This window comes from Rhineura floridana, chromosome 2 (assembly GCF_030035675.1).
Source record: "Rhineura floridana isolate rRhiFlo1 chromosome 2, rRhiFlo1.hap2, whole genome shotgun sequence".
NCBI classification, from domain to species: domain Eukaryota; kingdom Metazoa; phylum Chordata; class Lepidosauria; order Squamata; family Rhineuridae; genus Rhineura; species Rhineura floridana.
In genome coordinates this window covers 167394330-167419768 of record NC_084481.1, presented here as the reverse complement: position 1 = coordinate 167419768, position 25439 = coordinate 167394330, and the positions used below count along the sequence as shown (strand labels likewise).

Here is a 25439-nt window from a genome sequence, read left to right as displayed (position 1 = left end):
TTCAAGTCGATTCCGACTTATGGCGACCCTATGAATAGGGTTTTCATGAGGCTGAGAGGCAGTGACTGGCCCAAGGTCACCCAGTGAGCTTCATGGCTATGTGGGGAGTCGAACCCTGGTCTCCCAGGTCATAGTCCAACACCTTAACCACTACACCACACTGGCTCTCTCAAAGCAGTTTATAGAAGGAATTAAAACAATACAATTGTAGCAAAAACAGTTAAAGACAGGTATTGAAAAACATTTAAAATAATAAAACCAACAATGAGTTTAAAAGAGATAAAAAACATAATAGCTTCTACATGCCTGGGTAGGCTTGCCTAAACAAAATATTTTTTTAGCAGGTGCCAAAATGAATACAGTGAAGGTGCCTGCCTAATGTCAGTAGGTACTGCCACTCTAAAGGACCGATTCTTATAGGAGCAGAACCAGTACTATGTAGAACCTGTAACATGGAAAGCACACCTTGAACTTGGCCTGGTAGCAAATCAGCAACCAGTACAGATTTCATAGCAGAGGTAATATGTGCTGATAGGGTCTCATTCATGTCAGCAATCATGCCACAGCATTCTACAGTAACTGCAGCCTCCGCGTCAGGTTGTGCTGCATGGGTGTTTCTGTGACCTTGGCTGACTGGATTCCAGGAGTGTTTTAGTTTTGGTTAGGAACCCTGACTGGTTGTGGGATGCTGAGTTTTCTGCCTTACTCATAGGAATGTTGTTGTGGTTAGTATGGTATTGCATATAGGAAATCATCACTGTCTTTTGTTTTTCTTTTTCTGTTTGCATTTCACTTACCTCTGAGCTTACTCCCTGACATCCATAGAAGCAACAACAGTGGTTCCATGTGGTCAGCTCAACCCCCTTAAACCCACTGATGATGCACCTTATTATTTGCATGATGGTTTGTTCCTTGCCCAATAATGGTAAAAGAGAATTCACATACTGGGAAGTGTGGCTTCAATTGCTGTTCCCAATCTACTGCCTGTGAAGGTAGACCAAACCATGTGTGTTTTCTCTCTGTCAATTATTACTTGCTGAAATTGGGTTGGCTGTCAAAGTGAGTTTATAGCACACACAGAGTAGGCAGGAAAGAGTAGAGAATCTTAATTCTTACTCATTTCTCAAACCTCTATCTGAAGTAAAGGGTCAAGTCTGTAAAGAAGTTTGGAGCAGCCACGTTAAAAACCCGGCAGAGCATTCCAGGCAGGGGGTTGCAAACCCTGCTTTGATATGGATATTGTTGAAGAGGATCCCTTGTCAAACTTTATCAACAGCACAATCCTAACCATATCTACTCAGAAGTAAATCCTATTGAGTTCTATGCAGCTTAGTCCCTTAGTAAGTGTGTTTAGAATTGCAGCCTTCAGGGGCATCTATCTTTAGTCCTGAGTGCTCCCATCTAACATCTCCACAACACCAGGCTTCGTTACTCCTACAATGGCCTTCTGGTGACTGGCCTGGCCTGAGGGCACTTAAACCCTTCTTGCCAGAAGCAAGTAGGCTAGATTAAATGTTCCTTATGAAGTGGATTTCGATCAATACTGAACAAGTCTGACTGCCATTTCCCCTAGACAGGGGGTCACGTAGACAACAGAGAATAGTGCTGTTGTAGTGAAAATGTGCCAAGGACACTGATATTGCAGGAATGGAGGGAGGACGGATGGAACGGGGGCAGAACATCATTGTAGCAATGTAACTGTTGCCATGATTGTGACGGAGGTAAAGGTATATAACTAACTGTAACTAACCACCATTTTGAGGAAGAGAGTTGAGTCCTGTACTCTACTCTGGCTAAGCGCTTAGCTAAATAAACAACCTTAAAACAGGCTTTGGCTTCATTATTAAATCTCCTCAAAAAGAACTCAGTCGTAAATTCCACGACAATCTTGGCGACGAAGGTGGGATATGAGGATCTCCTGTCTGGGTCAACCCAAAGGGGGAAGGTCGGAGCGGTGGTTTGTGCACATTCTGAGAGGTAAGAGGACCTCGTTTTGATCAAATCCTCCCGCTTAGCTCCCACCTCCAACCCCGGGACTCCTGGACAGGCGGTAAGAATTTCCCATAGTTTATCGAAGCCCCTGCGTTAAGGTCCCTCCCTGGTTACATCCACACTCACGACAAAGGGTAAACAACAGTCCCACAGTCTCTGGTTTGAGTGTTAGGATTGGATTTTTCCCTGGTTACACCAACACTCACGACAAAGGGTAAACAGTCCCACAGTCTCTGGTTTGGGTGTTAGGATATGTTTGGAGGACGTCCTAATGAGCCGTGAATGAACTGATACTGTTCCAACTTTTTCTCTCTGTCTGCTGGGGACGCCTGGCCTTTCTAAACTGCCCTTCTCCACCGCTCGATCAGTTTCAGCTCCGGACAAAACATGGGTGGAGGTGTATCTTGTCCTGATGAAAAAAAAAAAAACCCTGGGGTACATGTGCCAAAATTATGGAACCCGTTTGGGTCCAAAAAACTGCTCAAAAGCTGGTGAAGCTGACTCACTGGTGGAGTGAGTGCACCTCCAACCGGCCTGAGCTTCAATTCCCGGAAACGGCACTTTTGACATGGACAAGCTCACCTATTTATGGGGAAAACTGGAGAAAACAAAGCCTAGGTATATAGATTTCTGGGTCCTGTGGACAGAGGAGGCAGAACACAGGAAACAGAAATCTATAGTAACAAGTCTTCAAGATTCTAACAAAAAGTTAAAAGCACAACTGGAGGAAAAGAAAAAGAAAATCGAGAAAGAAAAGGAACAAGAAAAAAAATGCATGCCAACGCCCCTTGCTGCCTCTGTACCCAAGCTTGCTAGCCACCGCCCCTTTGTTGCCCTATAACGAGGTACCAGAAGATATTTTGGATATTTTGGGCCCCAATGGCTGGGAATGCTCAGCCTTAAGCTCAGCCAAATGCTATTTTACAGTCAGAGCAGACACCACTTCTCCCAGCTCGAGCAGGTGCCATTTTAAGCTCTGGAATACCCAAACGCTCTAAAGAGAAGAAACACCCCCCCACCTGAACTTACTAGAGAAGAATGGCCACTGTCTCCTGAGGAATTAACATTTAAGGAGCAGTTTCCCCGTCTTGTTGATGCAAGAGTTACAAAAAGGGTTAAAAGCAAAGTTTGAAATTGTAGCTACATCCATAGACAGCCGCACCTGCCCCATTTGCCAAATAAAGTTGGGGAGAAAAAAGACAGTGATGGAGGATTTACCTCTATCCAGTTTAATCCGGAAAACTTCCCTGGGTGCTTTCCCCAAGTTCAGCCAGCCGGCATGTATCTGCTTCACCAATACCCCCCACTCCCCCATCGACTGCAGGTGGACAAATTATTTTTGTGCATATTTCCTGGACAACTGCGGATCTCATGAACTGGTTCAATATCTTCTCGAAACTCAGGGAGGCTTTAAAGAAAAGCTGGAAGCAATCATTAGTGTTTACAACCCAACTTGGGCTGACATGAACCAGCTGCTCTCTGGACTCCTGTCCCCAGAACAAAAAATCAGCCCTGATAGCCCAAATGGAAGTCTGAGGATCCCAGACATACCACGCAAGCTGAGAAAATGCTCTTAGCCAATTTGCACACCCGCACCCAGCTAGTTAATAAAAGAAACAGTTAGAAGCCGAGAAATACTGCAAACCGAAAGTACAATCGCTCTGCCCTTCCCTGTTAACCCTTCCTTGGCTCCCCACCGCATTCTTGCAGCAGTAGTGTTCAAGAGGACGACCTTCAAGACAACTGGGCTCCCTATGCTCCATCACCCCTGCAGTTGTTTCCAAAGGAATAGTTTCAAAAAAGGAAAAGTTTTTTTAAGCATGCTCAACTTTTAACCTGATGTTGTCTCAATAAACTAATTTCTCCACCTCTGATGCTACCATTCCTCTTATAGTTGCTGGCCAGCCGAAGCATTTCTCATAGACTCTTATGCTTCCAGGTCCACAGTTCATCAAGCTGACCTGTCTCATCCACCATCAGGAGAAATAGTGACTGAGTTTGAAGTAGGAGGTCAACTAGCAACCTTTTCAGCTGGTCCACTCACCTATGACCATATCTTTCTTTCCCTGGTACCAGTTCTGTCAATTTCTGTGTAAATTGCACAATACTGTTATTGCAGCTCTGATGGGTACATTTGGATGTTCCCTTTTCTAATCCTCATGATTGTTCCTTCTAAAGCTACAGAGGCCTTCCCTTGGAATGATGTGGGAAAGCTGCTAACAGTGGAACCAATCGAGATTCGGTGTCCACCTGATAAACCTTACCCATCAGTAAAGCAATACTCTCTCTCAGCTGAAGCAATTGAGGACATCCAGCCTGATTGCCTCACTGCTACAGCAAGGTATTCTTGTATGTAATGTGCTTCCCTGTAATAGGAAAAAGCCGCTTCGTAGGTTTTTGAGAGTGGCTAAATACTAGGCATTGGATCCCAAACTTTGCAGCCTATTGAATGAAAGGCAGAATGTGAGGCTTCCTTTGTGGATTTAAGAAAGGCTGTGGTCCAGACTTCTGCTATGTTAAACCTTTTTTCCTCTTTTGCCATGAGTCTCAGGGTTCTGCTGCAGAAGTACTCTGTCGACCTAGTGGCTAAAGGATACCCTCCTTGGTTACAGCTTTGCTTGTCCAGAAGTCTGAGGACTTGGTGCAAGGACGTTCCCTCACTGTGTTGGTTCCCCATTCTGTGCATTCTCTCCTGCTGCACAGAAAAACTCAGTTCCTTTCTTCTCAATGTCAAACTTCCTATGGAACTGTTAGTGTTCATATACCTCACAGCATTTCTTACCTCAGCTAGTTCACCTTGGGAGGTGGATAGCTTTCCTTATTTACAAGGATATGACGACAATGGAACTATTCTGCTTACCCCACCTAATAACTCTGTGCCCCTCTCAACCCGGCTTCCCTTCTACCCCTTCCTTCTGATGGAGAACCTCATTCAATCTCTCCCCATGATTGTTTGCAGGTCGTTGAACATCTCTCCACCCCTCGCCCCGACCTTCGTGACGTTCCTCTGGATAACCCTGATCTTATCCTTTTCACAGATGGCTCCTGCTTCAGAGATGACACAGGAGTTCTCAGAATTCGCTATGCTGTGTGCTCTCCACATGAAGTCCTAGAAACCTTTTCTCTGCCAACTCTCCAGTCTGCCCAAGCTGCAGAGCTCGTGGCTCTACAGAGAGCCTGCATTCTGGCATCCAGTTGCTCTGCTAATATCTATACAGACTCTTTTTATGCTTTCAAAACCTGTCATTTTGTGGGTCAAATTTGGTCACACAGAGGGTTCTTGACTTCAGCTGGCACACAAATTTCTCATTCAGCTCTTATTTCTGCTTTACTGTCTGCTCTTCAACTTCCTAATTCTATTGCTCTCATGCACTGCTCTGCCCACACCACTGCTACTGATCCTGTTAGCGGTGGCAACCGCATGACGGATGCTGCTGCTAAGGCTGCTGCTCTTAGTGCACCTCCTTCTCCCCACCTTCCTTCTCAATTGATTCTCCTCCCCCCTCATCTGTTCCTGAACTACCAGAACTCGCTTTGCTTCAGAAAGCTGCCCCAGAGCATGAAAAAGATCTTTGGGTCCGCTTTGGCTGTCGCTTACATCTTGACTCTGTTTGGAGGAATGTCTCAGGCCGCTTTGTAGCCCCACAAGTACTTCTTTTCCCTCTTGCTCAGGCGACTCATCACTCTTCTCACCTGAGCAAAGGGGGGATGCTATTGCAAATTTCGACTCTCTGGTTTGCTCCTAAGATTACACCTGTTCTGGCCCAAGTGGCATCCACTTGTTCAGTATGTTTAAAACACAATGCTGGCAAACCAGAACGTCCTCTTACTGGCACCACTCCTTGGGCCTGTGGACCATTTCAGCATGTTCAATTGGACTTCACAGAAATGCCGAAATGCCAGAACTACAGATATGTATTGGTCATCATCTGTCATTTTTCTGGTTGGGTAGAAGCATTTCCATCACGACACGCAGATGCTGCAGCTGTCTCCAAGGCACTGCTTAAACACATCATCCCCTGATTTGACTTACCTCTCTAATTGGATTCTGATCAAGGTACTCACTTTACAGCTAAAGTAGTACAACAGCTTTGCCATGCCTTAGACATTAACCCAGCCCAACCCAATTACAGTCTTTATTGGAGGGTCACAAAGAACTTCTGGTCTACTGCACTAATCTTCCCAAAATGTTGAGAATTCTTTCCTCCCAGGTCCAGGAAGCCGCTCCTGTCCCGCTAGATGTGCCTGCTCATCGGTTCCAACCTGGCGATTGGATCCTGGTTCGTGAATTTTGGAGAAAAGATTGCCTTCAGCCTCAATGATCGGGTCCTTTTCAGATACTCCTGACATTTACCGCACTGCACATCGCTGAGAGGACAGCTTGGATACACGCATCCCATTGTTGAAAGGCCCAGCCGCCAGGCAAGAGTGAGAGAGGCCAGCTGGATCCTGACGAAACACCAGGAGGAAAGACCAAGGGAAAGGAGTCCCTTCCTAAGGATCACCATCCCTACCATCTGAGGAGAGGCCCTCGCGCTGCCAGAAGACTTCGTGAGTGACATCTTATCTATCTGGGAGAAGTTAGGACTACGAAACCGAAGAGTGTCTGAGAAGACAAGACAAATAACATCTATCCATTCTAGAGCCAATGAGGTGCAACCCCTTCATCAGATCAGCTCCCCAGATAGACTTTGAGCTTATCGAAGTAGCACGTAGCCCATTGGACTCTTTTGGACCTTCTCACACTGAGGTGGGGAGGCCAGTGACTTGCATTGCTAGAGATAAGTTTGGCTTCATTGCTGTTTGCTTGCTATTTCTTATAATCACAATCATAATATGGCTCCTGCGGGAGTTAGGCTTGCTTTCCTAATATTGTATAGCCTCCTTTTTACAGGACATCCTGATTGGAGTAGGAACACATACCTAAGGCTAATGGTCGATCTCGCTAGAGGGATGAACAAGAGTACTTGCTGGATCTGTATGCATACCCCAACTTACGAAAAGGAAGGTATCCCACTGGTAGGAATACCTCTGAATGCAACTGGTCTTATCTCAGATGAATGGTAAGTCTCTGAAAAGTCTCGATACTACTCAGTATGTAGCCCTGTCCGGATGGACAAAAGGTGAACTTTGTTTAAAGTTCATGGGAGAAACATTCATTGGTAGCAGCCAATGTGAATGGGTCCTTCATCGAGCCAAAGGTAAATGGAGTCTCAGTAACTCCACTGGGCCAATTATGAGGAACAGGCGGAGGGTAATGGAACCATTGTGTATGGCTCTCGGGCACCAGTGGCTCTCATATTTCAATGAAACCTGTACTCAAGAAGAAGCCACCATAGCCATGCTTATGTATGGCGAGGAAGGGGTGAGACAAGATAGATTTGCTCACATCCTTCCTCCCTTAATGGGAACAACACATAGTTATTGGTGGATCTGTGGATATAAGGATTGGAAGAAATTACCCATTAACGCAAAAGGAACTTGTTATATTGGACTTCTAGCCCCTGGAATCAGGATTGTGGACACCTTTCCTAAGGGTCTGATATGAAATTATCGAAGGGTAGCCCCAAGTCATAAGATCCTGGAAGCTTATAAAGATCTTAAAGCTCCAGAGTACCATGCAAAAGACCACCCAAATGTTAACACCGGCTGAAGTGAAACAAATGTACTTGGAATGTGATAGACAACGGATGGAGGAAGAAGAGAAAGTGTTATGTATCATGCAAATTGGGATGGGACTCGAAAGGAGTCCCATAGGGGGGAGTGAAGTGGATTTCGATCAATACTGAACAAGTCTGACTGTCATTTCCCCTAGACAGGGGGTCACGTAGACAACAGAGAATAGTGCTGTTGTAGTGAAAATGTGCCAAGGACACTGATATTGCAGGAATGGAGGGAGGACGGATGGAACGGGGGCAGAACATCATTGTAGCAATGTAACTGTTGCCATGATTGTGACGGAGGTAAAGGTATATAACTGTCTGTAACTAACCACCATTTTGAGGAAGAGAGTTGAGTCCTGTACTCTGCTCTGGCTAAGCGCTTAGCTAAATAAACAACCTTAAAACAGGCTTTGGCTTCATTATTAAATCTCCTCAAAAAGAACTCAGTCGTAAATTCCACGACACTTACCACACTCCCTAAGCAGATGAGAAGGAATAATCCCATGACTTCCATTGGACCTGGAAACACTCCCATTTAGCTAAGATTTCTATCAGAGAATTTTTTTTTGAGTGATATGCTGCAAGCAACTGTAGCTGATGCTTAATGTATTATGCTTAATGACATCACTAGGGCCTGCCCCCTATCACAGGACTCACCCCTGAAATCACAGGGTTTGGGATGCTTCTGACCTGGCAACCCTATTCTAGCTCTGCTTTTAGTTTAAATAATTTTCACTGTATTACAGTGTTCCATTTAGCCTGGATGAATTTTATGGAATTTACTCCCAGATATCTGGAGCGTAGGCTTGCAGTAGTGATGGGTGAATTTCCCAGACTCAGTTCAGACTGAAATTTCTAATTATGAGTGAAGACCACTCAGAAAAATGTTTTGTTTTTGTTTTGCCCAAGAGTTTGCTCAGAACTGTCACTCCCACACCCTGGTTCCTGGAATAGTCCAGTAGCAGCACCAAGGATGGCTGGTGCCCACTGGGGCTGGTAGGGCAGAAGGCAGAGTAGCTGATAGCAGATGGAGCCAGAGCCATCTACAGGCGGAGCCAGAGCCAATGATACACAAAGCCAACCCGTTGTAGTTTTATCCCCATCCTCCTCCCTGGTGAGTCCTACAATGGCAATGCTGAGACTGAAGGGGAAGCTGAAAGGCAATGTCACCCCCTGGACTGGGTGCAAGGAAGAAGGCAGGTGGGGTGGGCAGACTGAGGTTGGTAGGGCAGTGCCCCATTGGCCCTGCTAGACCAACCTCCACTGTGCAGCACTCCAAGCACCCGGAGAACACAGACAAACAGAGGAGGAAAAGACACACCTCTCCCTCTCTTTCTCTGGTGCTGCCACAGCAGATGTTACCAAATAAACAAGGACAAAAGTACAGAGGAATTCTTCTCCCATGGTACTCATCTTTGTGCTGAAGGTGAGCAATCTGTGTCACTGAGGTTCCTATTCTGAGCCAAGGAATGACAAACATTGCTGACACTGCTAATTTGCAGCCTTTGTTGTGTGTACATTAAGAACAAAGTGTGATCCTAAGCACATATAGAAAAAAATGCATGTCAACCAATGAAACCTGTTTCCAAACAGATGCATTGCGGAGCGAGAACCCAGCAAACTATTACAACAAAATTAAACCCCTTTCTTCTTTTTTTTAAGTGGTAAAATGCTTAGGAAATGTGGCCAGTGAAATTATTCCCAGATGTAGAGTTCTTACAGTTAATATGCTCAAACACATGTTTACCCTTGCCTTCAAAGGAAAAACAATCCCTCAGTTAAGTCACATTTTTCCTTGTTCTTCCCCAAGCACAGTACCTTAAGCTCCTCATCCTGCTGGACAGTATGCTGATGCACCCAGTGTGTTTCTAGGGTTTCCAATGATTTTGTTTTGCCATTTAGAATCTGTTTAAAAAAAGAAGAGAAAGTACAAAACTGAAAAAGATATGTAAAGTTTATCTCCAGTTCTCATCATTCCCATTCTTGGAGTTTACTTAGGGTGCTTACTGACCCATCATCAAAGAGAACATAAAGGAGATCACAGATTTGCACAACATTTGTATATCTTAATCCATGGGTATAGATGTAATTTTAGAAATCATCAGTATAATTTAAATAGAAATACAGCACATCTCACCATAGTGGGAAAGACTGGGACCTGCTCAGTCTGTTGACTGGGTGCTAATGGGTGACGAACAGTTTCAAAGCCCCTGCTCTCCCTCCTTAGAGTGCTTTATGTTTAAAATGGACTTCTTCAAATAGAAGACTCCTCTGTAAAGTAGGACATATGGCCACTTTATGTTTACTGGATCACAGGTGTGCCTGTGATGGAGAGCACAGATGACTCCTCCAATAGCACGTCAGAATCTTGACAGATGAAAAACATTTAGCTCCATTAGAAAATAAGCAGTCAGGCATATGCCTAAAGGGCCCTGAGGGTCACCCAGCTGCCCATTGCAAGGTTTTAGAAGGACCCAGGGGAAAAATTAAAAATTGCAGTAAAATGCAATTAGGCTGCAATCCTTTACTCACTAACCCGGGTGCACTCTAAATTACAGTGTTTAAAACATAGCTCTCTTTCCTATCACATCTAAAAACAATCATTTTATTTAACATGCCTGAGAAAATACCATCTTAACCTGTTTCCTAAAAGTCAATAATGTAGGTGCCAGATCAACTTTGCAAGGGAGAAAATCAAATAATTCAAACACCACAGATGCAAAAGCCCTCTCTTGTTGCCACATGCTTCATTTCTGATGATGATGGTGCTCTGAGAAGGTGGTCCTTAAGATACTTGGGTCCCGAGTTTGCAGGTTTCCTGCTTATTTTACTCACGACAATCTCTCAAGTCTATAAGGAGATTACATTTGAGTTTCACTTTTGTAAAAGCTTGTTCCCCTTCACTGACTGGCTTTTTTGTCCCTCTCAGCCTTTGGAAAAGAGCTGGGTCCATTCATGAAAGGCTCCCCCCTTGCAGTGAGAGGACGTTGAAAGATCACATGCTGTACTGTAAATACAATTGTAACATAATAGCATTAAATACCAGTGAAGGAGGAATTTATAAAAACTTTGCACATATTGTTTGTCAGGTAACACTCTGCCATACCTACTTGCATCAATCTAGTGAAATTTTCTGGCTTCATGCGGTTGACAGTATCAACAATCCAGTTTGATTACAGGCTTCTTGGTATAGATAAGAGAGGAAGGAAATAACATGCATATCAAGAAGTGCAGCACATTCAGTTTTATGGTGCTTACCTGAGGGAAAGTAACAGGTGATCCCATTGTAGAAACCACTGGATTCCAGCCACATGCTATTTAGAGTACATCTAGAATTTAGTAGTGTCTCTGAATATATATTTACAGACCTTGAAGTGATCAAAGCTGCTCGGCAGGTGTTATAAACACTGAGTCAGAGCTCCACCTCTTTGGGGATTTCAGAAGCAGAAAGAATCCCCACCCACTTAACTTACATTGTGCATACTTCTGTTGCAAGAAAGGGTTTTTCCCTCTATATGGTGGCTGCAGAACTGGAACTAAGGGAATCCATATTCCACAGATCTTTGTCTTTGCTAATGAATAATTATTCTTACAATTGCATCCATTGGTGGCAACATGCCATGGGCCCCCTGAAGTCTGGCACTAACCCTGAGGATGACTCTTTCCCCCCCCCACGCACCCATTGGATCCTGCTTTTTTAAAGTTTTAATTTTTTAATTTACCATCAATTTAGTATACCGGAAAAAAAATAACAGAACCAAAACAAAACCAACAATGAACAAACCAGTAACTAGGTCTGAAAACAAACTCCAAATTTCCAAACCCAAATTAATAAAACATACACAAACAATAAAGTTCCAAGTAATATATATGGATCTACATTATCTTGAACATAGTTACATCAATAAGTTACAAAAAGACTAGGTTTTTTTTCACAAAAAAGACATCTGGCTGTCTGCCTTCGTTAACGCTTACCATATTAGTGAGTTTGATCGTGTTTATAATGTCCAATATTTTAATAAACCATTCTTCTAAAGATGGTATCCTCATTTTCTTCCAGTCATAACAAATGATCATTCTGGCAGCTTTCAATAAATGCTGGACTAATTTTCTGTCTTCCACTAGTACTGTGTCTTTGATATACCCAAATAACAAAATTAGAGGATCAATTTGCAAAATTTATCCCATTATTGCTTCAATTTCAGTTATTACTTCCACCCAATTTTTTTTAATTTTGGGACATGTCCAAAATATATGCTACATCCCAGCATTTGCCATTTTACGTCTCTGGCATAGATCACATGTTGTGCTATAACTACAATTGCAATATAATAGTGTTAAATACCAGCGAAGGAGGAATTTATAAAAACTTTCCTTTAAATTTACACATATTGTTTGCTAGCTAACATTCTGCCATAACAACTTGCATTGATCTAGTGAAACTTTCTGTCCTAAATCTTTTTCCCAGCTGCCTTGATAAGAATTTCTTGGTAAATTCAAGTCAGTGTCTCAAATTCTGTTAGTACTCTTGTCTTAAAACTAAAACGCAAACTATATGCCTTAAGTGTAAATATTGATAGAACGGTGGTCAGGCTTGTCTATTATAGATACCAGAATATGATTTAATAACCTCTATTTTGAAATAGCATTAATTAATTAATTGATTAATTCTGTAGGTCCACATGGTTTCTATAAACTGATATTACCTAATAAGGTCTCATCTTGTATTTTGTCATTCTAATAGACTGCTCCTCCTCTAGGATGCACACCTTAATGTGGTGAGGGGGTTTGAGAGTGTCAAAGAAGCTGAGAGCAATGCCGCCAGGAGTCTAGGCCAAGAGGCTAGACTCCTAGCAGGGAAACCCAAGGTGGAATGAACAAAGCTGAGACACCAGACTAAGATGCATCCAGACTCAGAGGAAGGCAATGGTAAACTACCTCTGAATACCTCTTACCATGAAAACCCTATGAACAGAATATCCAAAATGCAACATGAGACAGTGTTGAACCTCAGCTCTCTCAAGGGGGCCAGGGAGGGGGAAGACATGAGTTTCAGGTTTCTCAGCTGTCAGAAGAAGCAGAGGATCCAGGAGTTGTTGAGTCTCCACAAGACCTTGGGAGGGGGAGCGAGGTTGAAATCGGGCCAATTCCCACGGACGGCACTGTCTCTACAGGGGAGAGCACGCCACCCCCAGACTTGCCAGAAGGGCAGTTGGATGATGTGTCGGAGTGCTCTTTGACTCCCCCTCTACCAAGCAGCTCTCGGGATACTTCAAACACTTCCCTGCCCCCTGACCTCAAGCCCATTGCTATGGAGCCAGTTCTCTCTGATGAGGCGGGGGAAGCACGCCCCCCTTCACCTCGCTCTCGATGCCATGAGAAACGGACAGGACAGAGGCCGGACTTACGAAGGAGTCAGAGATTACGATCCAAAACTTTCCCTACTTAAGACTGCAGAGCATGTCTAGAGTGCAGTTAGGGAATTCTAGTGAGATAGCTTAGGGGTTTCTATGAAGTGCATTGCTTTTGATGTATCTATTACTTTAATAAAACAAAATTTAATTGCACCCCTGTCTCAGTTTCATGGGACCCACTCTGAACAGGACAGACAGTGATAGAAGATGAGACCCCCAGGTCAGAAGGTACTCAGCGACCTACTGGGGAAGAACAAAGGACAAGTACGAGTAGCGCTGTGACTAAAGACACAGCTGGGTCAAAGCCAAAAGGAAGCCCAGAGGCTGATGCGCACAGATGCAAAAGGAGAGTCTGGAGTTGTACGACGTACACAATAGGAACATGGAATGTGAGAAGCATGAACCAGGGGAAGTTAGAGATTGTCAAGCAAGAAATGGAACGCATCAATATTATAATACTTGGTGTGAGTGAATTAAAATGGACAGGAATGGGACATTTTCAGTCAGACAATTACAAAATATTTTATGCAGGAAATCATAAATTAAGAAGAAATGGGGTTGATTTAATAGTGAGAAGTGATGTAGCAAAGCAGTTAGGAGCTATAATGCAAGGTCTGAGCGAGTGATATCAATGAGCTTTAACAGGAAACCTATTAACATAACCATCATCCAAGTCTATGTTCCAACAGCAAATGCAGAAGAAGAGGAGTTGGAGAGATTTTATGCAGAAGTACAGGAGGAAATTGATCACACACCAAAACAAGATGTGCTGATAATCATGGGAGACTGAAATGCAAAAGTAGGGAACAGAGAAGAACTAGGAAGATAGAAATGAAGCAGGAGAAAGAAGTATTGAATTCTGTGAAGCCAATAATTTGTTTCTTGCAAACACATTTTTTGAGCAACCAAAAAGATGATTGTACACATGGACATCACCACATGGTCAATATAGGAATTAAATTGATTATATAATTGGTAGCAGAAGATGAAGAAGTTCCATACTTTCTGTGAAAACAAGACCAGGAGCAGACTGCAGTACGGATCATGAACTGGTAATATAAAAATCAGAGTACAGCTAAAGAAGAACAACAAAGCAATCATGCCAAAATACAATTTCAATAACATCCGAGAAGAATATAAAGATCAAATAAAGAACAGAAGAATAATGGACTGAAGTCAGAGACATTATCAGGGAAGAATGCAAAAAAGAAAATACCTGTAATTAAAAAGAGAGAAAGACCTCAATGGATGACTGAAGAAACCTTTAAAATGGTTAAAGAGAGAAGGAAAGCAAAAGCAAAAGAAGATAGAGACAAGGTTAGAACCCTAAATGAAATAATACAGTGACTAGTACGTAGGGACAAAGAGAAATATTACAGTAGTTATTGTATAGAAATAGAAGAGGACAACAAAAAGGGTAGAGCCCTATTCCAAAAAAATTAGAGAAATTAAGGGGAAATTTCAACCAAGAATAGGGATGTTGAATAATCAACAGGGGAACACACTGATTGACTGAGATAAAATTAAAGAAAGACGGAAGCAATACACTGAAGAACTCTATAAAAGAGATGCCAGGATGACAAATTCATTCACGGAGGACCTGTATGATGAAAAACCAGAAATTTTAGAATGTGAGGTGAAAGCGGCTCTTACAATACTTGGAAGAAACAAATCACAAGGAATAGATGGCATAACAATAGAGTTGCTACAAGTTACTGAGACAGAATCTGTCCAAATTTTGACAAAAATATGGAAAATAAAACAATGGCCTACAGACTGGAAGTGTTCATTATACATCCCAATTCCAAAGAAAGGGGATCTCAAGGAATGCAGTAATTATCAAACAATTACCTTAATAACCCATGCAAATAAAGTAATGCTCAAAATTCTACAACAAAGGCTCTGACCATATACAGAGTGAGAAATGCCAGATGTCCAAGATGGATTTAGAAAGGGAAGAGATACCAGAGATCATACTGCAAAAATATGTGGAAAATGGAATAGACCAAGGAATTTCAGGGAGGAAAATCACCTTGTGCTTTATAGATTACAGCAAAGTGTTTGATTGTGTAGATTATGAAACACTATGGAATGCTTTGAAAGAAATGGGGGTGCAACAGCATCTGATGTCCTGATGTGCAACCTATACTCTGGACAAGAGACTACTGCAAGGACAGAATATGGAGAAACCGATTGATTCCCAGTCGAAAAAGGTGTGAGACAGGGGTGTATTTAATCTATATGCAGAACATATCAAATGGAAAGTGAAGGAGGTGTGAAAATTGGAGGGAGAAATATCAATAATTTAAGATATGCAGATGAATACTAGCAGAAACCAGTAATGATTTGAAATGAATGCTGATGAAAGTTAAAGAGGAAAGCTGAAAAGCAGGACTGCAGATGAACATCAATTTTATTTATTTATTTTATTTATTTATTTTTATTTAATTTAATTTATATACCGCCCGAAGGCTCTCTGGGCGGTGTACATAAAAGGTAAAAGCAAGGACAATATATAAATACAATAAATACCATAACTCAAAAAACAAAAACACACAAACAATACAAGAACCAAACAACATCCTGAATACAACATAGTAATAAAATACTATAAAAATATACTTTAAAATGCCTGGGAGTATAAAAAGGTTTTCACCTGGCGCCGAAAAGATAGCAGCGTCGGCGCCAGGCGCACCTCATCGGGGAGACCATTCCACAGTTCGGGAGCCACAACCGAAAAGGCCCTATTTCTAGTCACCATCCTCCGAGCTTCTTGATGGGATGGTACTCGGAGGAGGGCCTTAGATGTTGAGCGCAGTGTACGGGTAGTTTCATATTGGGAGAGGCGCTCCACCAGGTATTGCGGTCCCATGCCGTGTAAGGCTTTATAGGTCAAAACCAGCACTTTGAATTTAGCCCGGAAACAAATAGGAAGCCAGTGCAGACGGGCCAAAACAGGTGTTATATGAGCGGACCTTCTGGTCCGCGTCAACAATCTGGCTGCTGCATTCTGGACTAACTGTAGTTTCCGAACTATCTTCAAGGGCAGCCCAACGTAGAGTGCATTGCAGTAGTCCAATCTAGAAGTTACCAGAGCATGAACGACTGAGGCGAGGTCGTCACTGTCCAGATAGGGACGTAGCTGGGCTACCAATTGGAGATGGTAGAAAGCATTCCTTGCCACTGAGGCTACCTGAGCCTCAAGAGACAAGGAAGAGTCGATAAGAACTCCCAAGCTACGAACCTGTTCTTTCAAGGGGAGTGTAACCCCGTCCAGAACAGGGTGAACATCCACCATCTGGGCAGAGAAGGCACTCACTAACAGTGTCTCGGTCTTGTCTGGATTAAGCTTCAGTCTGTTAGCTCCCATCCAATCCATTATCGCGGCCAGGCAACGGTTTAGTACGTTAACAGCCTCACCTGAGGAAGATGCAAAGGAGAAATAGAGTTGCGTGTCATCAGCGTACTGGTGACAACGCACTCCAAAACTCCTGATGACCGCACCCAGCGGCTTCATATAGATGTTGAAAAGCATGGGGGACAGTACCGATCCCTGAGGGACTCCACAATGGAGAGTCCAGGGTGTCGAGCAGTGTTCCCCAAGCACTACCTTCTGGTGACGACCCACCAAGTAGGAGCGGAGCCACTGCCAAGCAGTACCCCCAACTCCCAACTCCGTGAGCCGTCCCAGAAGGATACCATGGTCGATGGTATCAAAAGCAGCTGAGAGATCAAGGAGAATCAACAGGGTCACACTCCCCCTGTCCCTCTCCCGACAAAGGTCATCATACAGGGCGACCAAGGCTGTTTCGGTACCAAACCCAGGCCTAAAACCGGATTGAAACGGATCAAGATAATCAGTGTCATCCAAGAGTCCCTGGAGCTGGCCGGCCACCACCCGTTCCAGAACCTTGCCCAGGAACGGAACATTCGCCACAGGTCTATAGTTGTTCAAGTTATCTGGGTCCAAGGAGGGTTTCTTCAGGAGCGGTCTCACTACCGCCGCTTTTAGGCAGTCAGGGACCACACCCTCTCGCAAAGAGGCATTGATGACCTCCTTGGCCCAGCCGGCGGTTCCGGTCCTGCCAGCTTTCACCAGCCAAGAGGGGCAAGGATCCAGCACAGACGTGGTCGCCCGCACCAGTCCAAGGATCTTGTCAACATCCTCAAGCTGCACCAACTGAAACTCATCCAATAAATGAGGACAAGACCGTGGTCTGGATGCTTCATTGAATCCAACTGCTATAATATTGGAGTCTAAGTCCCGACGAATGCAAGCGATCTTAGTTTGGAAGTGTCCGGCGAACTCATCACAGCGGGCTACAGATGACTCTATAGTATCCCGAGGGCCAAGATGTAAAAGCCCTCGTACAGTTTTAAAAAGCTCCGCTGGGCGGGAGAGTGATGCCTTAATACTGACAGCAAAGTAACTCTTTTTTGCTGTCCTCACCGCTGCTGTATATCGCTTAGAGCAGGCACTTACCAAAGCATAATTGCATTCGTCAGGAGTCCGCCTCCATCTGCACTCAAGCCTCCTCCTCTCTTGCTTCATCGCTCTCAGCTCCGGGGTATACCATGGGGCTGTATGAGCTCTACATAGGAGGGGGCGCATGGGAGCGATCGTGTCAACCGCCCGGGTCATCTCCGTATTCCACAGTTCAACCAGGGCTTCAACAGGAGCGCCAGTCTTCTCAGTCGGAAAATTCCCTAGAGCCCTTTGGAAACCCTCAGGATCCATTAGTCTCCGGGGGCGGACCAATTTAATGGGTCCCCCACCCTTGCAGAGGGAAAGGGTCGCCGTAAGCCTAAACCTCAGCAAGCGGTGATCTGTCCATGACAATGGGGTAGATGAAATATCCCCAACCTCCAGATCACCATCTCCCTGTCCAGTGGCGAAGATCAAATCAAGGGTATGTCCCGACACATGCGTTGGGCCAGTAACAAACTGAGACAGCCCAATGGTTGTCATGGACGCCATGAAGTCCTGAGCCGCCCCAGATAAAGCAGTCTCGGCATGAACGTTGAAGTCCCCCAGTACCAACAGTCTAGGGGACTGCAACAATATCTCCGAGACTACCTCTGTCAGCTCAGTTAGGGAATCAAGAAGACTAAAGTAATGACAACAGAAGATTTATGTAACTTTAAAACTGACAATGAGGACGTTGAACTTGTCAAGGATTATCAATACCTTGGCACAGTCATTAACCAAAATGGAGAGCTTTGCAGATACCATGGACCGCGAAAATTTAGAACAAATTAAACCAGAACTATTACTAGAAGCTAAAATAATGACACTGGGGTTATAATACTTAAAACACATAATGGGAAGACTTCTTCTTCTTCTTCTTCTTCTTCTTCTTCAGATTTAGATTTAGATTTAGATTTAGATCCCGCCCTTTCTCCCAGTACGAGCCCAGGGAAACAAAAGCACTAAAACACTTTAAAGCATCATAAAAATAGACTTTAAAATATATTAAAACAAAATCACCATTAAAAAGATATTAAAACAAAGCATCTTTAAAAACATTTTTAAAAGCTTTAAAAACTTTTTTTTAAAAAAAGTTTAAAAACATTTTAAAAAGCAATTCCCACAGAGATGCAGATTGGGATAAAGGCTCTACTTAAAAGGCTTGTTGAAAGAGGAAGGTCTTCAGTAGGTGCCAAAAAGATAACGTAGACGGCAACAGTGTCAAGACAAGATTCAGTAGAAAAGACAATAATGCTGGGAAAAACAGAAGGGGGTAGAAAAAGAGGAAGGACCAAACAAGAGATGGTTTGATTCCATAAAGGAAGCCACAGATCTGCACTTACAAGATCTGAACAGAGTGGTTTATAACAGATGCTCTTGGAGGTAGCTGATTCATAGGGTCGCCATAAGTTGTAATCGACTTGAACGCACATAACAACAACAACAGACTGCTGTCAGAGGTAGGTGACAATCCTGGACTTATGTTTGTATTTCTTCCAGACCATCAACAAAGTTTTGACACAAGAATTAGTTTTAATGATAGCCTTATCAAAACCTGAACAATAAATACCATAACATACTTTTAGCTCTGTTGATACATTGCAGGTGACTATTTATCCATTACTAAGAAAGATGAAATGTATCACCAAAAGAGGATAAATAGGACACAGTTTTGTATTTGCTAATCTATATGTATAGATGTGTATTTAGAAATTGTTACTATGATTTGACTTCCGGGAAGTGGTGCTGGCTGGTGGTTGTCTCTGAGGGAGCTCTGCCTCAGAGGAAGCTTTTTTCAGGTTAAAAGCCAGCCAAGAGGAATCTTGGACTGGCTTAAATGTTCTCCAAGGTATAGGAGAACCGATCAGATCTTCCACAAGACTTCGTTGAGCTGTCGGCGGCTGGAATTGATCAGGAAATTCCTGAGATAAGAAGGCAAGCCGATCGGCTGAAGACGGAGTCAGGAATTCCACGCAAGCTGAACTGGAATAAAGCGAAGCGTTTTTTCTTCTCTCAAAAAAAAACGTTCTTAACCAGCGAGCCCACTTCTGCCTAAACCTTATCATTTGGCTTAAATTACTGCAATAAAAGGGATTTGTTTATGAATCAGCAACTGAGAAACCTGGGTGAGTCATACTTTTTCTCGTTTAAATATAATTAAGGAAGAAAGAAAATATAAACAACTTATTTACTTTCCTACGACAAAAAGCTGGCTTGAATTTGGACTTTTAAAGTTTAAAAACGGATGAGAGGTAATTATTATATTTTGGACTATTTTTCTCTTTGGACTATTTCTTGTTGGATGAATCCGCTGCTCGTATATGCTACTAATTGTTTAGTCTTGGCAACCAGAATTGTTTTGCATTCTTGGATGCAGATAAGGACTGTGTTGTGCTGGCTGGATTTCAATTACAGGCCTGGAATATTAACTCTTCTTTTTGGTGGAGGGAAAAAAAGAAAAGAAATAGACTGCCCTTAGGTTCTGAAACAGTGATTAATTTTAGAAATTAAAGGCCTCTTTTTGAAAATGACAACTAAAAAAACAACTAAGGCCCAGGGGCGAAGAGGTTCTATTGATACACAGGAAGAGGATATACCCCCAGAAATGTTTCAAAAAATAATGGAAGGGATTAATGCTATAAAACAGGAAATGAAACAGGAAATGAAAACTGAATTGACAGATATAAAAGACTATATTAAAACACAAGTGGATGAGATTAAAGGGACAATTGGGCAAATAAAGGAGGATGCAAAAAATACTAAAGAAAAGGTACAAACCTTGGAGAATAGAACAGATATACTAAATCTGGAACTAGAAAAAAATTTGGACTATTTAGCTGTGACTGAAATGAGAAATAAAGAGCATTGTTTGAGATTCCGTGCAATCCCTGAGGAAACAGGTGAAGACATTAGAGACAAAATTGTTAATGCTTTAGTAAAATTTCTGGACTTGAATGAAGATAGGATGGAATTTGAAATAGACAAAGTTTATAGAATTAATTCCAGATATGCAACAATGAAAAAAATTCCAAGAGATGTGCTTGTTCACTTCGTAAAGAAGACGACCAGAGATATGGTTTTACAGCAACACTTTAAATATACCTTTAAAATTGATGGTAAGGAAATACTGGTGATGAAGGAAATTCCTATTAGACTTTTACGTAAGAGAAAAGAATATGCTTTCCTTACAGAAAAACTTAAGCAATGCAAAATTCAATTTAGGTGGGACGTTCCAGAAGGAGTGATTTTTACATTCAGACAACAGAAATATAGATTGAATACTGTTCAAAAAGCAAGGGACTTCTTGAGAAAAGCTTCAAAAGATATGGAAGAAGATAAACTCAAAGATATGGATATAGTTCCTGGGAAACAAAGTCAACAAGGATACGCAGAGGAGGGGAAGGAAGATGATGGATCAAAAGGAGCATCAGGCAAATTTTAAAATACACGCTTAATGATGGATTACAAATACCTAACTTGGAATATAAATGGAGCCAACACGGCGCAGAAGAGAAAGAAAGTGTTTCATTATTTGAAAAAATTAAAATTGGATATAATTTGTCTACAAGAAACTCATATTCAGAAGAAAGATTCCAAATATTTGATTTGTAAAAATTTGGGTGAAGAATTTATTTCAGCTGGACCAAAAAAAAAAATGGAGTTGTTCTCTATATTAACCCACAATTGCTTCCTAAATTGGTATTATTGGACGATAGTGGTAGATTTGTGGGGGTTGAAATTACTTTACAAGGTACAAACATTTTGATAGTGGGTATTTATGCCCCCAATGAAGATAAAACAAGGTTTTATACAGGACTTATGAAAAATTGTCAGAGTTTTCATATGAGCATTGGTGTGTCATGGGTGACTGGAATGGGGTAATCTCACCAAAAATTGATAGGCTTTCTGAAAAAAATATTAAAGAGACACAAGGTAAATTACCGAAGATTTGTTTTGAACTCATGGAACATCTAGAATTGGTGGATACCTGGAGATATATAAATGATAATGCAAAGGAATTTACTTATTTTTCAGAAAGACATAAAACATTTTCGAGGATTGATATGATTTGGATGTCAAAAATTTTAGCGAAGGATATTTTTAAAATGGATATATTACCAAAAACTTTTTCGGACCACAATCCTGTGATATTAACTTTAAAAAAAAAAAATCTTGGATTTAGATGGAGACTAAATGAATCTTTATTACAGAATGATAAAGTAGTACAAGAATGTAAGAAGAAATTAAAGGAGTTCTTTGAATATAATTTATATAAAGGAACAAGTGAAAATATTGTTTGGGATACAAGTAAGGCATTTATGAGGGGATACTTTATTAAATGTAATTCTGAATTAAAAAAAAAGAAACAACAGAAAATGCAATTAATTTTGGAAGAAATAAAACAAAAAGAGGAAGAATTGAAAAAGAATCCAGCTAAAGTTTCTATTGTAAATCAAATTAAAATGTTACAGAAGCAAGTATCAATGTTGACAGTTAGAGAAATTGAAAGGAAATTAAATTTTGCTAAACAAAGGACTTTTGAATTTGCAAATAAACCTGGGAAATGGTTAGCATATAAATTAAGAAAAGAACGTCAAAAAAATATTATTTTAAAGATACAAGAAGGAGATGAGACGCTGACAGATAATGTAAAAATCAAAAAGATTTTTTATCAATATTACTCAACATTGTATAAGTGTCAAGAAATTCCATCTGAAAAAATAGAAGAGTATTTATCTAAACAGAATTTGCCTAAAATTACAGATTTTCAGAGACAAGTTATTAATGGCCCTATTACGTCAAGAGAGATATCTGAAGCTATAAATAAAATTAAAATAGGAAAGGCGCCAGGACCAGATGGGCTATCTGCAATGTATTATAAATGTTTGGAGGAAGAACTCCTGCTACCCTTACAGTCTACAATGAATTCTATTTTGCAAGAGGGAAAGATACCGGATAGTTGGAAAAATGCTAACATAACATTAATACCTAAAGAGGACCAAGATCTAACTAAAACAAAAAATTATCGGCCAATATCTCTACTGAATAATGACTATAAAATTTTTACAATGATTTTGGCTGAAAGATTGAAAATAATATTGCAACAATTTATTCAGGAAGATCAATCAGGGTTTTTACCTAAAAGACAATTACGTGACAACGTCAGGAATGTTTTGAATGTGTTGGAATATTTAGAACAACGAAATGATAAACAAGCAGCTTTGATTTTTTTAGATGCTGAAAAAGCATTTGATAATTTGAATTGGAAATTTATGTTCCAGGTTTTGGAGCAAATGGATTTTGGAGACAACTTTATAAAATGGATTAGATCGATTTATACATCACAGAAGGCCCAGATAATTGTTAATGGAGACTTAACGGACTCATGTGAAATACAAAAGGGTACAAGACAGGGATGTCCATTATCTCCCCTTTTATTTATTTTGGTTTTAGAAGTGCTGCTTAGAGATATAAGGCAAGATAAAAGGATTTCGGGATTAAAAATAAAAAAAGAAGAATATAAATTGAGAGCATTTGCTGATGATTTGATAATTGTACTAGAAAACCCTTTGGAAGGAATTCATATATTGATGGACAAATTAAAAGAATTTGGACCGTTAGCAGGATTTAAGATCAATAATCAAAAAACAAAGATGTTGGTGAAAAATTTAACTTTAAGGGAACAGAAAGAGTTAATGGACAAGACAGATTTTACAATAGAAAAAAAGTTGAAATATCTAGGCATCATCATGACAAATAAAAACTCAAAGCTGTTTCATAATAACTACGAAAAATTATGGACAGAGATTAAGAAAGACTTGCTAAGATGGGATAAACTACAACTGTCATTAATGGGTAGAATATCTGTGATAAAAATGAATGTATTACCGAGAATGATGTTTTTGTTTCAAACAATACCTGTAATATCCTCTGATTTACCTTTTAAACAATGGCAAAAAGATATTTCTAAATTTGTATGGCAAGGAAAAAAACCAAGAGTTAAATTTAAATTACTTCAAGATGCTAAAGAAAGAGGAGGACTGGGATTACCAAATTTGAGACTTTATTTTGCTGCCTGCTGTTTAGTCTGGATAAAGGAATGGATCTTATTGAGGAATAAAAGACTATTGGATTTGGAGGGCCACAATCTGAAGTGGGGATGGCATGGATATCTATGGTATGACAAAGTAAAAGTAAACGTAGACTTTAACAATCATTTTATAAGACGTCCTCTGTTGAAAATATGGAATAGATACAAACCAAGGTTTTATTCGAAAATACCACTATGTGTTTCAAGTCAAGAAGCGTTTTATAGAAGAGAAATGTCTGGAAAAGAGAAATGGTTAACTTATCAAGAACTATTAGAAAATGTACATGGAGAATACACAATGAAAGAGAGAGAACAATTGATAAAGGAAGGATATAGTTTTCATTGGTTTGCCTATTTACAATTGTTAGAAAGATATAAAATGGACAAGAAAATGTATGGGTTTGAAATAAGTAAATCTGATTTTGAAATAGGTTTGTATACAAATGATGAAAACATAATTGCAAAAATGTATAAACTTTTATTGAAAATGGATATGGAGGAAGAACAAGTAAAAGAGTGCATGGTAAAGTGGGCAAAAAATTTTGGTCATAACATACAAATGGATCAATGGGAAAATATGTGGAAAAAAGGCTTGAAATTTACATTATGTTATAATCTTAAAGAAAATTTTTATAAAATGATGTACCGTTGGTACATGACTCCAGAAAAGCTGTCAAAAATGTATAGTAATGTCTCTAATGTTTGTTGGAAATGTAAACAACAAGAAGGATCCTTTTATCATATGTGGTGGTCATGTAAAAAGGCGAAATTATTTTGGGCACAGATAGGTAGGAAGATGCAAAAAATTCTAAAGATAAATATTCAGTCAAAACCAGAATTTTTTTTACTGGGTTTTATGGATAAACAAATAGAAAGGAAACATGGAAGAATATTATTATATATGACTACGGCAGCAAGATTATTATATGCACAAAGGTGGAAAATGGAATCAACACCAACAACGGAAGAATGGCTATTGAAATTAATGGACTTAGTAGAAATGGATAAATTGACGTGTTTACTTAGAGAAAAATCGACAGATACATTCCTTAAGGATTGGAAGCCTCTCTTAGACTTTTTGTCGAAAGATCAAAATAAAATGATGATACTGGGATTTGATGATTAATTAAGACAGCTTATGGAGAAAAGAGATTCTGTATGTACATATTAAGGGACAGGTTTGATGTATATTGTATACTTATAGCTGATCTGTGACAAATCGGAAGTCAACCATTTTATTTTCATTTTTTGTTGTAGTATTGTTATGTTTTTTCTTACTTTGTTTTGTTTGTTTTTTGGAAAAATTTGAATAAAAACTATATATATAAAAAAAAAAGAAATTGTTACTATGATTTGAATAGAAATATAGTACATCTCACCATAGTGGGGAAGACTGAATAGATGACGTGTGTGCCTATTCAATCTGCTGTCCAGGTGCTAATTATAGATGATCAACTTCAGTTCAAGGTGCTTGCTAATTCCTTGATAGGGTTCTTTGTCTTTAAACTGGACTTGGATAGAATAGATCTTCAAACAGAAGACTCCTTCAAAGAGATGAGAGGGATGTCCACTACCAGCCCTCCAAATACATGAGTATCCTCTGTCAAGTAGGACACACTACCTCCCTAATCATGGTTCTTAATATCTCTTAGAGCTGGACCATCGTTCAGTGATAATGCATGTGCTTTGCTGCAAATGTTCCCAGGTTCAATACTTGACACCTCCAGATAGGGTTTGAGAAAGACTCCTGCTTGAAACCCTGGAGAACTGCTGCCACTCCAGCCAATCAGCTGCTGAACTAGGTAGACTTA

At 40.8% G+C, this 25439-nt stretch overlaps 1 protein-coding gene across 3 annotated transcripts in view; it reads right to left on the bottom strand.

Annotated features, from left to right (window-relative positions):
• Positions 1-11014, bottom strand: part of LOC133377368 (cytosolic phospholipase A2 epsilon-like) — a 72746-nt gene extending 61732 nt beyond the window's left edge. The window contains exons 1-2 of one of the 3 annotated variants that reach the window (XM_061611336.1): positions 10914-11014; positions 9474-9560 (exon numbers count right to left, since the gene is read on the bottom strand). In XM_061611336.1, the coding sequence (XP_061467320.1) occupies positions 9474-9560; positions 10914-10940 (114 nt within the window). In that variant the 5' untranslated portion in view covers positions 10941-11014. Of the gene's footprint in view, positions 1-3210; positions 3513-4036; positions 4218-9473; positions 9561-10913 lie in introns of those variants that run through there. The other 2 variants (XM_061611337.1, XM_061611338.1) reach the window with 2 other exon arrangements.
• Between the last annotated feature and the right edge of the window lie 14425 nt (positions 11015-25439).